General features: G+C 38.9%; 1 protein-coding gene across 3 annotated transcripts in view; it reads left to right on the forward strand.

The window, feature by feature from the left end:
• The window catches only part of CCDC146 (coiled-coil domain containing 146), a 123168-nt gene that overhangs the window by 96847 nt on the left and 7893 nt on the right, over window positions 1–18428 (forward strand). For all 3 annotated transcript variants that reach the window (XM_083183040.1, XM_083183039.1, XM_083183041.1), the window contains one exon: window positions 12122–12250. In XM_083183040.1, the coding sequence (XP_083039166.1) occupies window positions 12122–12250 (129 nt within the window). The remainder of the gene's footprint in view (window positions 1–12121; window positions 12251–18428) is intronic.

The raw sequence follows: 18428 nt of genomic DNA on the forward strand, positions 1-18428 counted from the left end.
TATTGCAGTAATCTCCTGTGTTTTATTTAAAAAATATAGCTATCCCTATACAATATATGGAGACGTTACAGTTATGCAAGTTATTAATCTCTGATAGCGAATGCTACCCAAAAAATGGATTAAGCAGTTTTCAAAATGGTAGCAAGTCCCTGATTGCAATCTTACAATGTATAGTTCTACAGTTAGTACGATTTGATTTTACTTTTTATGCTCTTCAAGTACTGATTAACATTGCATCTGCATGCAATGAAGCACACTGTAAATATGTAACCAATGTGTAACATAGGAGGAGAAATAGGTCATAATAAATTGGAAGTAATATTAATACATTACAATTCTGATGCAGACTACAATACAATTTCAATGTACAATCAAAGATTAAGAGAAATAAAATACATATAATAGGATAACATTACGACAACTTGGTTTTGCAAATCCAAGGGTAAAATATGGTAGTTGAAGGTAATTGGTCAGATACAAATCCTCTTTTAGTCCAGATAAATAATATCCATAATTAAATTTACGTTAAGTAATCCTTATATCCTTCAAACCATTAAAAACAGACTGAAAGCTTCTCATCAAATTAGTAATGCCTCTCAGGTGCTGAAAGAGATGAGGATAGTCTGTAGACTAAAAAAATACACAACATGTTTTTCCCCTAGAACACCAAAGAGCATTTGTAATAAGATTTGAAAATCCACATAATAGTAGGTGATTCAGAGATCTTATGGTGCCCACCTTGTGTGATCGGATGCGATGCGACATCGCAATGCAATGTCCAATCACTTCTTAAGTGCTTTTTTTCCCCAGCACTCGATGCCTTCTGGTGCTGGAAGAGGGCTCGCGAGCATCGGTGTAGCGGAGCAGGTTGTAGTCAGCGGCGGGCAGCAGAATTTAAAAAACATTTCAAAACACTGGGCGGCCCACTGATTGGCTGAGAGAGCTCTCTCAGGCAGAGAGCCGCCCAGTCTTTTGAAAGTTTTTTTTTTTTCAAATTCAGCTGCCAGCCCTCCTGCCGCCCCATACGCTACACCAGCACCCACCAGCCCTCCTGCTCTCCGCTGATTACATTGTAAGTGATCTCTACTATAAATATGTGCAGCACATATTTATCGATGTGATATTTGACCGGCCCGCACATCGCGTTGAATGACACATGAATTGGCATGTGATTTGTTGCAGCAATTTAGCGAAATCACATGGATCACATGCCATATCTCGCATGTGTATGGGCACCATTAGTTACATATATTTGTAAAGATATGGTAAGCCTCCAGGCCCCAACAAGGCTTCTCGTATACTGGAGGTGCCTGCACTGCATAATAGTACCTACTTTATACAATTATCAGATGTCCGTTAATATCGAAAGAGAAGAAAGGTGTATGGAGGGGCAGAGGGAGCCACACAAGACCACATTATCTAATTCCCACCAAAAAGGAATTACACTGAAAACGTTATTAAATGCTAAAGGGAAGATCACTACAAATTCTTTATTGTTCATACCACATGGTATTCTTTAAAACCTTTGTGATTCTACAGTGGAGATTCCTAGGAAGGGTGGACATATAACTTTAACACGTTTTAAATAACCATGAGGCACAACATTCCTTATTCAAAGAAGACTCAATCCAGTCCATGTTGAAAGCATGGAATAACTTGTTTTAAAACATCTGCAAAGAGGACTGAGAAGTCTAATGTAGGGTACACACCAGAACGACCATTATTGTTATACGATTTCAAGGAAATCTTTGCACAGTCGCACGATCTGTTGGAGCACACAATCTGCTCACAATCTGTACCCAATCCAATGTAGATGACGAATATTTAGTGCAGCAGGTAAAATCTCCAAAGCAACTAAACAATGAGTTTACTATTAAACTGAGGAAGCCACCAAGACGGAGAAATGCGTTTTTGAGCTCCAGTATACCGGCCCCTGTTGGCGTATTAGCGCCTCTGGTCTCTCACATCGTGGCAGCACTTACAAAATGTGTCCGGAGTAAATCTCTGGTAGTTAAATGGAAGGATTCCTACCTACGATACATTACAAGCCCGAGGAGATTTACCATATCCATCCATAGCCACAGGAGACGATTGATCATATACGGGACTGGTAACTATACGAATATCATATTACCTCAAACAAAAGGAACTTAGGAATTCATGAATGTGAATATATATTTCACCCGAGCCATCACTAAGCCTCACTATCTCAGTATATTCCCAGCAGTCTATGTTATATGTTGTTTGTCCTGTGTGTCTTTTTATTGTTATGAAGTGCACGTCTATATCATGTAATTAGGCATTTTAATAAATGTACCATACTAACATTAGCCTTGAATGATTAATAACTTGTCCTGACAAGACTGCGCTTCTTAAAGTGACAGCAACCTGATTTGGCCAAAGTCACTTATCTTTTCAGGTACGAAGGAAGACCTATGAAAAATATTTCAAAATATATCTCGGTATTGTGCCGCAGCCAATAATTTACATAAGCTATGCAAGTTTTTTTTTTTTTAACCAGATCTTCACGTCAATGAGGGGAAAAAATAATAGCCACAACTGATTTCTCAGAAATGTGTAATGCAACAAGATAGTCTTCCTTGAAGATGGCATGGACCTCAGCATGACAGATTGAGTTCTGCCAATCTCAGTCCCCAAAATCTCTAATAGCCATGCTTGCATAATGTTGCGCTTAAAAATGCACCAGAGGAAATCATTAAAGCACAAGGTATTTCTCTTTTGCCTGTGCAAATGTCAGGGGACATCTAGTAGTATTTATTATGCTTGCCACATCTGTCACTCCTTCCCTCCGCCATAAGGTAGAAGGAAAAAGACACAAGGCCATTTATAAATCCTGGGTAAAATCAGTGACTTATTTGCATTTAAATGATTATGTTGGCGCAGAACATGCCATAACTTGCGAGTGGAACATAGTAAGGAGTTTTCTTGTATGACTTCAGCTTATGGTTAGTGATTAAAGCACACCTGTGCTTTCATTATATAGACTTGTAAATATATATCAAATTACATGCCTTTGCAGAGAGATACGTTACCATGCAATGGCGGTTCTCTTTGTTTATGTGTATCTAATAAAAATCATAATATATATATATATTCATGACCAATTGGAACAACATATTGGAAGAATGTTCCAACAAACTTATGACCCTTATAGTGAACGAGAGAAAAAGAGAAATCTCAAAAATCGAGAGAGTTGAATAAATTGGATAAACTTGTGGAGAAATTCTCTGAAAGTGAGGAATTCAAGAAAGACGTTCAAGACCTCAAACATAAACTTGAAAGAACTGAAAATGAAATCATTCAACGCAAACAGAAAAAAATTTGCCCGCGACAGAAATGATTATATCAACGGTCAAGTTCAAAATTGGTCCCAAAAGGAACAACGCACTATGGAGAATCATTATAATTACAGCGATAATCGTTACAATCATACAAACGGGAATAGACGACAACAGGACAACACTAGACGATATAATACACAAAGATGGCAGCAACCAGTCTTTGAAAACCATACAAATAATGATGGTCAAGATAGACCTTTCCGATCCCCAGTAAGACATCACAATGTTTAACTTAATAGACCCCAAGGAAGGTATCATAATGATCAACACAAAAGACTCTATCAAGGGCGAATTCCATCATATAATGATGATTATAGACAGAATAGAAGTCGTATCCGGTCACATCGGGACAGGAAGGAGGATACTCATCATGACCATACATATGGTCATCCCTACGATAACCGACCGCTAGAAAGAAGGCAAAGGTACAGATCACCCACACCACAAAGATCTAGGAGATCTCTCTCACACGAAAGACCAACAAAAAGTCATTTTTTAGGGGAAGCCAAAAGACCTATCAGACTTCAAAAAGAAGAAGTCCTGTTCGACAGAATAGCATCCCCCAAAGGAACCAAAAGAATACTGAACTGCACAGAAGAAGAGGATGCAGAGGAGGACGAAAGAAGCCCAAAAAAGAGGAAGGGAGCATCACAGCTAGCCAACCAAAAACAGGGCTTATTAACCTCGCTGAGAGGGAACTATCCACCACCCAGGTCTCTCTATTAAACAAAGGCCTCAAATTCGCTCCCGATTGCCATCTGGACAAATTCAATCTGTTCATAGACCTAAACAAATTTGTGAGGAATCTCACACTGCAACGTCACTTTCTAAAAAACCCTACATCAGAACAAACGGAGAAAATCCAACCAAGAGTCTGCAACCCCTCTAAATTCTACCCGGTAGAATCAAGAGGGAGTCATCTGGACATTTTCTTTAATCTTGTCAATGAAGATTTCAAAAAAATCAAAACTACCAATACTAAGTATAATAGTAACCTAAGTGCCCAGGAAAAGAAAGCATTACAACAGCTCAAGAAAGACAAAGACATTCTCATCCGTAACGCGGATAAAGGAGGGGCGGTAGTAGTTCAATCTAAAGAAGAGTATCTCAAAGAGGCGGAAAACATACTACAAGATGGAATAACTTACAGAGAACTTCCAAATGACCCTACTTCTGAATTCCAAGAGGAACTACACAAATTACTACTTGATGCCAAAAGTAAAAACCTTATTAGTGTGGAAGAATTTAATTACCTTTATGTAAAGCACCCACTTATACCCAAGTTCTACCATATCCCGAAGGTGCACAAGAATAAAGAGAGACCACCAGGGAGGCCCATAGTGGCAGGCATCCAGTCCCTAAGCAGCAACCTCTCCCACTTCATAGATACGTTACTCTAACCGTATGTATCAGAAAATCCGTCACATTTGAAAGACTCAGGGAGTCTGCTCAACAAACTGACAATGTTCCGCTGGGAATCCAACTACACTTGGATAACAGTGGACGTCCAAGCATTATACTCGTCAATACCCCATGAAAAAGGTATCCAAGCCGTCAAAACCATCCTCTCAAAAGACAACAGAAAAACAAAAGAAGAAATCGAACTAATACTGTCCAGTATTAAGTATATCCTCACACGGAACTTCTTCGAGTTCAACGGAAAGTTCCACCTTCAAACAACGGGCATGGCGATGGGGACGAAATTTGCCCCATCGTATGCCAATCTCTTAATGTGGATGTGGGAGGATCAACATCTATACAGTTCCCCCTACCAACAGCACATTAAGTTTTACATGAGATATATTGATGATCTCATATTCATATGGAGTGGCGACATCATAGAAATCGACGAATTTGTAACATCCCTAGATCAAAATGAGTTCAATCTGAGATTCACTCATAAAACAAGTCAAACTAGTATAGATTACCTGGACCTCTGTCTTATGGGCACTCCGGGAGAGCTAATATCGTCCAAAACACACTTTAAAGAAGTCGACGCGAACAGCTTCATTCCTTACAACAGCTGTCATCATGTAAGATGGAAAGACGATGTTCCTTACGCCCAGTTCACAAGACTAAGAAGAAACTGCACCAACATGGAAGACTTCCAAACACAAGCACAAGCACAAATGCTTGCCGGCAGATTCCTTGAAAGAGGGTATGATCCGGGGAAAATCGAAGAGGCAAAACAAAAAGCAAGTCTCAAATCAAGAGATGAACTCCTGTCAACCAAGTCAAAAACCATCACGAAAACACAGAAATTTCATCAAAGACCGTTCATTACACAATTTAACAAAGAGAATCACCTCATCAGAAGAGTACTCAACAAACATTGGGACATTCTAAAGAAGGATAACATCCTGGGCCCGATCCTTCCATCAAAACCCAATTTAGTGTTTCGACGGGCCAAAAACCTCAAAAGCTTGATAGCTCCCAGCACTATGAAAACCAAATCAGAACACCCCCCCAAACAAACCACTTTTCTCGGAAGTAACATCAGATGCACACCCTGCGGACATTGTATTTGCTGCAAACATATGGAAAAAGAGACATTTCAAACCAAGATACACCAAAAGCCATATTCGCTAAACGTTGCATGCACCTGCAAATCGACATACGTAGTATACAGAATCACATGTGGTTGCGGAATGATTTATATCGGCAAGACAAAGAGACAAATCAAATTAAGGATACAAGAGCACATCAGAAACATCAAGCACAAATTAACTTCTCACAGCCTTCCACGGCACTTCAATGAAAAACACGAATCTACAATCAACAAAGAAAATTTCACCTTTACCATATTAGAGCACATAACCATTAACCCAAGGGGAGGCAACAGAGATGAAGATCTATCGAAAAAAGAAACCTTTTGGATATACACTCTGAACGCCCTACAACCAACAGGACTAAACGAAAATCTGGACATTGTCTGCTTTCTAGGGACAAATTAATCCATCTACAAAGAACCACATTTGAGACCACCAGACAAAAATATAAATCCCATCTTAAGGGGCCGGTACGATCGGAACCTGTCAACTAAACTTAGTCTTACCTACTCTGAGGGTAAAAGTTATAAATCAGAAGGAACCCTACACAAGTGCTTAATAGAAAACACTAAATTCAACCAAAAACAGGTTAACCATAATGAACAAAATTACTAGAGAATCACTTGTCGTTGATCCATTCCACACTTGAACACAAAGGGTGAAAATTATGTACACACCCTGCACTATCAGTAAACATAGGATACTCAAAACACTCGTTTACTTTATAATCATGATCACAAACCTATTTTCTCAGTAATCTCACAAAAGCACCTATGGTAAAGTGAACTATGGGTACAAATCACACAACCAACCAAGAAGAGCACCCAAGCACAGCACGGAGCATAGCACTCTAGTCACTCCTCTGAGGATGTCACAATATGGCACAGTCTACGAAGACACATCCTCTAGCCACTATGTTTTATGAACTTTAATCACTCACGGTGTACCATGAATATCAATTGCACTAGAAGAATGCTTTATATATCAAATTGTACTAGAAGAATGCTGAAAAAGAAAAACGCCTAATTGCTCGTTCAAAATGAATCATGTTTGTATTTTTAAACTAGTGTATAACACTAGAAAAAAGCTGTCTGATAAACACAGATTTGTGTAATTAGTACAGGTGGATAATTGTATCAAACTCCACCTTGATGCATAAATATATAACCTGTATAATGTATAATATAACCTGTATAATGCTCTACACCCGAAAGGAAAGAAATCGGGGAGTTATTTATTTAAACAGCAAGGTTTAAAGAAAAATTTGAACAGCAAATGTTAGAAGAACATAAATACTGTAACATTGTTTAAACATGTGTCACAATTGTAAATGGTAAACTATTCAGAGGAGCAAGTCACCACAAAGCACTCCCCATTAAAATTATCTAGTACACTTAATTATGCACCTGATGAGCAAATTACTATGAAGCACACCATATTAAAATCACTTACCAGAGAATTATTAATAAATAATGTTACATTATTCCAGCTATGTTAAGGGAAGAATCCCCATTGTAACACATGCCCCATAATTATTAACCAAGATGATCTAGGTCCTCAGCTAAATATCTCCCTAACACAACGCATTAGACACTTAGGAGTTAATTACTGCTCATAGCGTAGAGGATAAATCCCGTAACATAACCCCGGAAGAAGGACCATCCCCGCTGTGCTGTCAGTGGAACGCACCCAGTACGCAATACAGCTTAGAGGGGAAGCCACGTAACACAACACAAACCCGGAAGTAGGTCCAGCCCCGCCGCGCTCCGAGTGGAACGCACTTGGAACGCAAACGGCTTCCAGATAGAACCGCTCCGTTACTACTAAGACTCTGAACACCGGGCACACAATCCCCCACAATACAAGACGCCCCACACCAAGGGAGGCCACTTCACATTAGGATTTTCCACCACAAAGGCGATTATTTAAAAGTTTTATTATACTCAACAACCGGATATGACGTCAGATACCTGTAGCCTTTTATATGGGGCTCAGACGGAACAGAAATCTGAAAGCAGACACTTGTAAGGAGCAATTGATACATCTCCGGTAAGTCCCAGAACAAACTACAGCATTATGTTGCAATGTTGCATAGATATATGATGACATTAAGCTCCATCTGAACAGTTTCTCATACCCTCTAATGGGTGTAATTGGTGTAACTATAATATGCATAAATAAGGTAATATTGTAATAGTGGCTTAATTAACTGCCATAGCCCTAAAAATCTTAAGGTCTAAAAAGGTGCTATCTTGCAGCACAAAATTAGAAAATATCACTTATTGGAAAAGAAAAGAAAAAGTATATACTTATTAAGCACAGTTGTATAGGTGTGAAACATTTGGTCCACCACTAGGGGAAAAAACACCATGAATATACATGGGAATTGTCATGATAAATTAGGAGAAAAAACACCATGAATACACATGGGAATTGTCATGATAAATTATCCCCAGGCAGACATGATTTTTGTGTGATTTACTGTGGGGAGACCTTCTAGAGAAATCACTAATAGTGTATTTATTGGAAACAACAATGGCAAAAAAAAATTATTTTTTAATTTTAAAATCCATCATTATTCAGGTTTTTTCCTAACTTATGGACAACGCCACCCGCATAAGTATCTGACAGACATCTGTATGATAGATCCTCTAACACCATAGGGTACGTACCCTCTAAGAGGTTTAACATGCAACCTCTAGTTTACCTATATTTCCTCTTTTTCGTCACATGCTCACTCTTCACCAGACTATTTATGTACATGTTTTTTAAAATTTTTAGACGTCATCTTAGCGTCATAAGAAGTTTTTTTAAAAACTCTACCTTAGACCTTCCTAAAGCTCAGAATCTCGGTATGTATACATAACTCTACATACCATTAAATACTGTACATTACAACGAAAAGTATCTAAAGGGCTTTTCATGTTCTCATAGAGTCAACTACCCCTGAGGAAGCCGTTCATCGGCGAAACGCGTTGGGTCTCGACTCACTGGAAATGCTTGTATCACAATTTTACTATGTTTTATGCTAATAGTGTCTGATATTGACTATGTCATCTATTTTTTAAATAAAATTTGTTTACAAATCGTAAAAATTGGAATCCACGTTTGAATATCACAATAAGGTGGAGGTTTCTATATAGCGCTCTCTATATCCATTACCTGTGCACATTTCTATCGATGTTGACCTTCACTAACAGGGAGGTCTTATAGAGTAGCTGCTGTAATTAGCGCAAAACGACGGTCTTTTTTCCACACACATATATATATATATATATATATATATATATATAGTACAATTTGAGCTTTTTCGCTGTTGAAATTATTCCTCCTACCAAAGTATTTTTCTTTCCCTCTCTGGTTTGTTTCTAAATATTGATATGGTAAGATTTTGACTAAAGCTGTGTATGCACTGCGATTTGGCCAGGCAATTTTGACTAGATAATAAAAAATCGCCTAGAAGGTTAGCCAAAATCGCAGTGTGCACACACTGTGAGCGATATTGATGTGGGCCCCTGCTCACTATTGACTGGTGACCTAGACAGTGCAGGCAAGTCAATTTTGACTAGCTGCACGTCTGTGTATATTTGGCCCATGGCCAAAAATACAGTCAAAAATCGCTCAGTTCTCTAAGCCAAAATTGCAGCCTGCCCATGTGTACACCCCTTAAGCTGATTTGGCTATGTGCAGAATGATTTTGACGATGTGCGTTTTGGTCTATTTTGCTGCACATTGCTATCGCATGGAGGGGAAACATCATGCAATTTTGGCTAACTTGCTAGACAATTTTGACTATATAGTCAAAATGTTCTGCAAGATTGCACCGTGTTGCATCACTGACCGTTACAGGATAATGCACCACAACAGATCATTATCGGATTGTGCATGTTGACAATTAAGAGATTTATAATGTCAGTTATTCTAGGGAACAGATTTGGTCTATATCTGTAATCTGTGTGGGTTTTCCCCATTCTGCATTCATTGTCCCAAATTACATCTAGCATTAAACTGGTGTTCGTTTTGCAGATGAACTCCCTCATTTCCTTTGTGAAAATGGCAATTCCCATAAATAATGTCCATCCTATAAATACTTCTGCAAATCGTCCCTTAACCTTGGTTTGTTCCAATGTAGTACAGAGAACAAACTGAACAAGTTCTTTTTAAGGACACTGAACAACAACGGTTCTGTATTTCATGTCCATTTGTATTGAATAATTCCAAACAAATTAGGCCTGGCGCCACAACATGTGAAGTCTGCCATCATAAAATATTCCATAGTTCGCAAAATCTCTCCCAACACATTCTGTAGCAAAACATTGTGTCATGTTAGCAAGTGTTTCAGCAGTTGGAATCATTAATCCCGTATTTCACAAGCCTGGTACAGTCAGGTGCAGAGAACGAAACAGTTAATAAGATCTTTCATATGAAACAGTGGACAAATCCTAATGGCTGGGTAGACCTTTCATTCAATGCGTTATATATGTGCTAGTGGAATACAGTTGTACATGCAGAAGCATATTAAGCACATCCCTTTGAGAAGTCTTATTTTGAGTTTTATATACTTAATTTTTTTTTATAGTTTTTCAGGAATATAGAAAAGATAAGGAATATATAAACTAAAATAAACAAAACAGTTTTTATACATGTCAGGTACATAGCAATACACATAAAATATCGAAAAAAAATCAGACTAGTAGGAACAAAAAAATATACTAAGATCCAAGTATGTTGAATCACAATGAGAAGTAATGTATAGCACCACTGCCATTAAGAGTCCTAATTTGAGTTTGAGATTAAGCCAGGAGAATGCAGAAGTTATAGGTCAATAGGTGTGTTTTATATAGTTTGAAAAATGCCTTGAGAAATGCAAAGAAGAATCCCTGGTAAGTGCCATCTCGTGGGGCTAATTGGATAGCCCCTAGTGATCTATTAACTGTGGTAATTTACCACAGCTAATAGAATACCATCCAATGCATGTGTGTACTGCATTTAAAAAATACCCAAAACAAAGTGATATTTCAGTAGGGGTGGCGCGCGGGCCAATGCCAAATAATGGTTTCAGCAGAGGAAACTCTCTGTAATTAAATGTTTGCACTGAAAGCTAGCAAATGTACAGTGTTCTGCAGTAAAACAAAATATCTGACGCATACTGTACATATTTGTGATATTACTATACCCTTAATATGTATAAGCTGCGGACAGTTCCTCATGGGGAATATTTGGAGAAGGGCAGAATGGAATTCATTATATTTATTTATTAGCTACTACCATTTGTCCATGGCTTTGCTTGTGTGGATGTCTGCTATTGCTCAGAGAAACTAATTTTGACAGTAGTAGCATCGAATATTTTAATGTATATTATATATTGTAGCCATTGATCACAAAATGTCTTTGTAAACAGCATTTGTATGTTTTCCTTCATAATTAACACAAAGATGCTTGGGGCTACTAAATCATGAGCAAGCTATGTAAAGCTGGCAATGGGAGAAGCAGCTGGTCCTGAGACCTACGCCTGCAGCCCTGAGTGTTTGTCCCTGTGGCTTAATTGTCCTAGTGAGGCAGATGCTTACAGGACACTGCAGCCACTTCATTTGAAAAGGAAAATGGTTGTGGATATGGGCTTTAGTTTAGTCTTATAGTCTAGCTTGCGTAGTATTCGTGAAGTTTCAAAACGGCATTATCATATCACTGGAATAAACAGTACACAGATAAAAAAACAACAACAACAAAAAAAAATAGAAAAGCATGGATTTGTTATGTATACCACAAAATCCAATGTGAGGGGCTATCAATCTCACAGTCCAGACTAATTTCACCTTTATCAAACAAATATGATCTTTTAGAAATCAGTTTCTACTTTACAGTCTGTGACACACCACTGATACAAGTAACATGAGCAGCAACTGATACTTCTACTGGATTGACATGTATTCTGCAACTTTATGAGTCAAGATAAACTGCCTGATTAGTGATGAATATGTATTCAGATTTTCCTGCAGACTAGATATTGAGATATACAATATATATTAATGCAAGTGTTCTTTTTATTGTTGCTCCTCTCCCTGATGTCACAGCAAGATAAAACATACCTCAGTTTCTTTCTAGGTCAATAAGCTATCCAATATTGAAAATGCATTCTAAATACATCCATTTTGCATAAAAATTATTACATAAGAGTAATTGAATTTGCTGCATTTTTCTATTGAACAGCTTTCCCAGTGTAATGACAAAGTAACTGAGCTAGAGAAACAGGCAGAGGATCCTGAAAGAGAGAGCCGGATTCGTGTACTAGAAGGAAAGGATCCATCTCTGCAGAATCTTATGATGAAAACTGAGGAGGTGAGGACACTAATGACTGTGCTATCATAGTGCAGACAATTACCTGTTTACCTTCTATCACACACCACTGCGGATCTACGTGTATCTAGTAAATAAAAGCATGAGAACTTGGTTCAAAACATTTAGGCTTGCAACCAACTGCGTCTTAATGGCATTTCTATCCAAACCAAAGGATATAGCCATCACCAATGATATTTAATCTATTGTACAAGACGGATTCAGTATTGAATCCCGGCGTTCAGAATCCCGACGCCGGAATCCCGACAGACGAAATGCCGACAAGGGGGGGACGTGGATCGCCCCCCCTTAGGGGCTCGCTGCGCTCGCCACGCAGCGGGCCCGGTGCCTCGCTGCGCTCGGCACACTAATTTATTCTCCCTCCAGGAGTGTCGTGGACACACCAGGAGGGAGAATGTGTCGGCATTTCGGCGGTCGGGATTCCGGCGTCGGGATTCTGAACGCCGGGATCCCGACCGCCGGGATCTTAACTGCATCCCGTACAAGACACCCAGGTAGGCTATTAGATAGTAGTGAGAGCTGTTCTAATGTTTAGTGTCCATTCAGTTAATATTAACTAATGCACAATATACAGTGCACCCATACACAGACAATAGCATTCTCATTTAGAAGCCGCTTTTGCACAGTTAATATTTTGTCACTGGAAAGCGTGCTTGCTCTGTTCCTGTAAACTCTAAAGCGGAGAACACATTACAATTGCTATTGCTAATTTGGGCCTCCTAAGCAATATAGTTTGTAATATTTTTCAGTGTATATGTTCAATATCGTTAATGATTGGCACTCCTGCGGGTCATTAACGAGGTATTTTATAGTTTGTACATCCAACTCAATTTTGATTATATAGTCAATGACTGCATGTACTGAGCAGGGACAGGTTGACATCAGTGATGATGAATAATATCGTCAGCGTAATTGTATACCTTTTAGCATCCAATTCTTTTTTAGCCTCCAAAACTGATGACATTATACAAGTATCTTCCCAAAAGGATGAGCAGCTGCAAGAGAGGACACCTACATTTTAATTAAAGCACAATTATGTGAGCATGCCATTACTATCATACTCAGCCATTGTTACCTTCACCTTCCTTCTTGCTGTCCTGCCTCAACATCAAGAAGGTGCTGCATGTGCAAGATGTAAACATATCTGCATACAGTACACATCTGCATACACATGAAAATGTTTATATACAGCCAGAAAAAGGAAACGCTGCTTATTCGCTTAAACTATGCAGAGTATAAAAGGCAACCATTTTTTATACTGCAGTGGGGTGTTTTTACATCAAAAATAATAATAATTATAAAGAATAAAATATCATCCGAACTTAACCCACCTGAAACATAGGATATATAGTTTGTTTTAAAGATTTTTATTTCTTTTCACAATTAAAAACTTCGTTAAACATATTTGGACATTTTAGTCCATTGTAAAAATATGCAAAATTCAAGGTAACATGTACGGTTCACGACCTTTTAGGTCTCCAGTCAGATATTTCTTTAACTAAACATCACATTCTCTATGTCTTTAGCTATGAATATCCTACCATACATCTCTTTTAGAAATTGTTGATCGATTGTGAGTACTGGTAGAGATCATATATCATTTACATAGGGTTAGTTTACACATCTTACTCTTTACTTATATTTTATAACTGTGGATACCGTAGTCTTACTATGAAAGTAAACAATGAATACTTATATGAATACCTATTATAGCCAATAACACATATACCAGACAATACAAGACAAGAGGGGGGAGGGGAGAAGGGGGGGGGGGGGGGGGGGAACATCATGGAAGAAAGGTGTCATTTTTCTTTTCATTCTTTTTTCCTATATTTTCTATTAAGGAAGATAGAGAAGTGTTACGGGCGGTCCTTCTTTCATATCAGTCCTCTTGTTCTATGAAAGACATGACTTGGGTGCGTTGGGTGGTAGTCAGGGAGTCTATGAACGGCTTCCATTTACCAAGGAATGAAGTTTTTGGTTCGTATAAGTTAAGCATTAGCGATCTCTTGTCATATAACAGGATCTGATATCATTTGCTTTTAAGTTCGCTTAATGTTGGGGTAGTGGGCGCTATCCAATGTGTGAGGATATTTTTCTTTGCTACTGTTCGTATTATAATTATAAGTGGGATATGTTTGGAAGCTGGAGGGAGTATTCTCCAGTTTTTGAAATTCAGGCATAGACACGCAAGTTTGTCTGGGATCAGATTGAGTCCCAGAATTGAGTTTATGAAATGGAGAGTTTTGCGCCAAAACTTCAATATTTTGCTACACCCCCACATGCAATGCATAAATTTTGCGTTACTCATTTTGCATTTATGGCATTCACCTGTGGCTTCTGGGGCCATATATTTACTTTGGGCGGGGGCAATATAAAGGCGATGTATAGTTTTAAAATGCACCTCTTGTAAATATGAGGATTGTAACACCTGTAAGGATTTAGGATAGGGGCTAAACAGTGCTTCCGGCGAGGTCACCTCAGGAATATCTTTGTTCCAAGCAGTGCTTAAAGCTTCAAGCGATTTATCTGGGAGTTTATCAATCAGTACATCATAAATGAAAGATGTTTTGAATCTGGAATGGTGGAGTTTCATGAATGTTTGTTCTAGAGGATCTGAATGTATGGTAGATAAGATGTGCGTCGATATTGAATTCACGTAATGGCGGGTTTGTAAATACATATAAAATTGTGGTTTTTTTAGATTATAATTTGCCTGTAGTGACTGGAAGGTGAAGAGAGTACCACCCGGATCAAAAAGTTTGGTGGCTAGATCTAAGCCTTTAAGTTTCCACTCCTTATATTGGGAGTTGGTCAGTGAAGGTGGGAAATTTGGGTTTCCCCAAATCGGGATGAAAGGTGAAGTTAAGGGGTTTCTTTTGAGTTTTTTGTTAATCATAGACCATGCATTGTATGTGCCCTTAAAGAGTATATGACTTTGGATGTCTTGAGGTATTTTTGAAATCGGGGTATGGATTAATGCGCAAGGGGAAAAAGGGTGAAAAATGTTTTCATCTAATCTGTGATCCGTATAGATAGATTTATTGTACATCCAGTCCGATATATATCGAAAGTGGATAGAGTAGGAATAGTATAGGAAATTAGGGATTTTTAATCCACCTTGCTGTTTAGGGCGCATTCATTTATGGAGGGACATCCTGGGTTTCTTCCCTTCCCAAAGGAATTTAGACATTATCTTTTCAAGTAGTCGTATGTCTGTGGACGGGATGATACAGGGGATCATTTGCAATTGGTAAAATATTTTGGGGAAAATAATGCTCTTAAGAACTGCAGCTCTACCTAGGAGTGAGATCGGAAGTTTTGTCCATATCTCCAGCTGAGAAGTTATTTTATTGATCAGTGGAGTGATATTTGCTTTATACATGGAGTATGGATTTCTTGTTATACTTATGCCTAGGTATTTTATGTTGTCACTTTGAATTTTAAATTGCGCTATAGTCGGGTGCGTAGCTAATTCTGGAGACAGTGGGGTTAGTGGCAAAATTTCTGTCTTGTCTACATTAATTTTGTATCCTGAGACGGGACCAAAGGAGTTTATTAGGGTCATTATCTCGGGGATGGATGTAAGTGGTTGGGAAACGAATAGTAATAGATCATCTGCAAATAATGCGAGCTTCAGCTCTTCATTACGGATGTTTATGCCAGTGTATGCTTGAGAGGATCTTAGTGCGATGGTGAGAGGATCAATGGAAAGTGCAAAAAGGAGTGGGGATAGGGGACATCCTTGCCTCGTACCTCTCTGGATTTTGAAAGGGGGGGACAGAAAGCCGTTACAAGCAACTTGGGATGTGGGGTCAATATATAACGTTTGAAGATATAAAATGAATTGAGGCGGAAAGCCAAACTTTGACATGGTGTGGTAGAGGTGTTTCCACCCCACCATGTCAAATGCCTTCTCAGCATCAACCGCCAGAATTAGCTTGGGAGAGTCTGGAGTATTTTGGGAGATCAGATGTTGTGTGGCAGCTAGAACTTTTCTAACATTCCTAACTGAATGGCGTCCCGATATGAACCCAGTCTGATCACTGTGGATTATATGGGGTAGGATAGGGTTCAACCTATCTGCTAGTATCTTTGTCAGCAACTTATAGTCGCAATTCAGGAGGGATATCGGGCGGTATGAACCTGGAAGAGTCAGATCTCTTCCTGGTTTGGGTATCAATTTAATGATGGCCGAGTTAAAGTGATGGGGGATACTATTATTGGCCAGAATGTAGTTGAAAACTGAGGCAAGGATGGGAGTTATTTTATCTGGATACATTTTGTAAAAATCTCCAGAGAAACCGTCTGGTCCCGGGGATTTGGCTGGTTTCAAGGCTTGTATTGCTTTGAGGATTTCTGCTTCTGAGATGGGGTTTATTAGCGTTTGTGCTGCTTCTGCTGGTATTTGTGGGAAGCTCAAATTTTCCCAAAGAGCTGAGTTCTGTGTATCTGAGGTGTCATGACTTGCTAAGTTTGAGGCGGGGGAGGTGGCGTCTGGGGGGGGAGTGTATATGTTTTTATAGAAGTCGGACATGACCTGGGTTATTTGGGCATTGGAGGTAGTGAGTTCCCCATTAAGATTTTTTAGGTGATGGACTACCATTGGGGATCGGGTAGAATTTAAAATTGTGGAAAGTAGTTTACCTGTTTTGTTTTAGTTTATGATATTTGTAGTTGGCAGTAAATTGGCTTTTGTCTGTCATAGCTTGAAGTATGTTATCCAGTGAAGATTTTGCTTGTAAATACTTAGACTTGTGGGTATGCGTGGGGTTTGTAAGATAGGTGGAATATGAATCTTCTAATTCTTTCTGGGCTGCCTTATACGATTGTGATAATTTTTTTTTATGTTCTTTTTCAAAGCTTATGATTGAGCCTCGTAGGACAGATTTAGCTGCCATCCAATATAGTGAGGGGTTGGTAGCTAGGCAATCTTTGTGGTTGGTGTGATACTCCTCCCATGCTAGTGTTAGGTGCTTTCGAAAGGTTAGAGATTTAGAGAGGTGGGAGGGAAATTTCCATGACCTGTATGGGGAAGTTTCTTTGGATGTTTGTATGGAGATATGTAACAATGCATGGTCTGATATGATAATGGGGTGGATTTTCGCTTTAGTAATGTGGGGTAAAAGGCTGGTAGAGACAAATATATAGTCAATACGCGAAAATGTGTGGTGCGCGGCCGACAGGCATGAGTATTCTCTGTGTGTTGGGTGTAGTACTCTCCACACATCTGTAAGCTGGAGGCTGTTTAGTAGAAACGGTATTCCTATTCTTGGGGGGGTGTCTTGTTTTGGCATTGGGATTGGAACGATCTAGGGTGGGGTGGGCTGTGAGATTGAGGTCTCCACATACAATTAATGGTGAAGCCATGTGTGGAGTAAGTAAAGCTATAATTTTTTTGAAGAAGTCTTTAGAATATGTGTTGGGGGCATAAATTGAGCATATGACATGTGGTTTGTCATTGATTTTGGTTTCTACTATTAGATATCTACCTTCCACATCTGCTTGTACTGAGGTGACCTCAACCGGAAGTGACTTAGAGGCAAGGATTACGATACCTCTTGATTTAGAATTATACGGGGCTGAGGCCAATACCCTCCATTTCATCATTTGAAGTTTAAGGACTTCTGGGGGTAGTAAATGGGTCTCCTGGAGACATACTAAATCCAGGGCTTGTTTCTGTAAATAAACCAGTACCTTACGGCGTTTGGCCGGCGAATGGAAGCCGCCCACATTGAGGGAGCCTATTTTGATTTCAGTCATGAGAGTCAGGGTGGGCTGTGATGAAGGACATCAGACCAATGTGATTTCTTATCTTCTCATCTGTTCTTTTGATATTCTGTAAAAACATTGAGGGAGGACAAGGGGAGGGAGACATAGATTCACAAGACAGGGAAGAGAACACATGAAAAATGCAAACTAGTGCGATCAACGCACTCAATGATCCATCTAATACATGGACATTCCGCAGAAAACCATTAAATTTAGTAAACTGAATGTTAAACCTTATATCAAGGTTCTTGGTATTTATATGAATACGAGACATGGGGATTTGATAACCGGACACAATCCCATATTTTTTTTTTGCCATTAACTACCAATAATATTAAGATAAATCTTTTACAACCTGAATAAGATATTCCTCAGTGAGAGAAGAATG

Source organism: Crinia signifera, chromosome 4 (assembly GCF_055691185.1).
Source record: "Crinia signifera chromosome 4, ASM5569118v1, whole genome shotgun sequence".
NCBI lineage: Eukaryota > Metazoa > Chordata > Amphibia > Anura > Myobatrachidae > Crinia > Crinia signifera.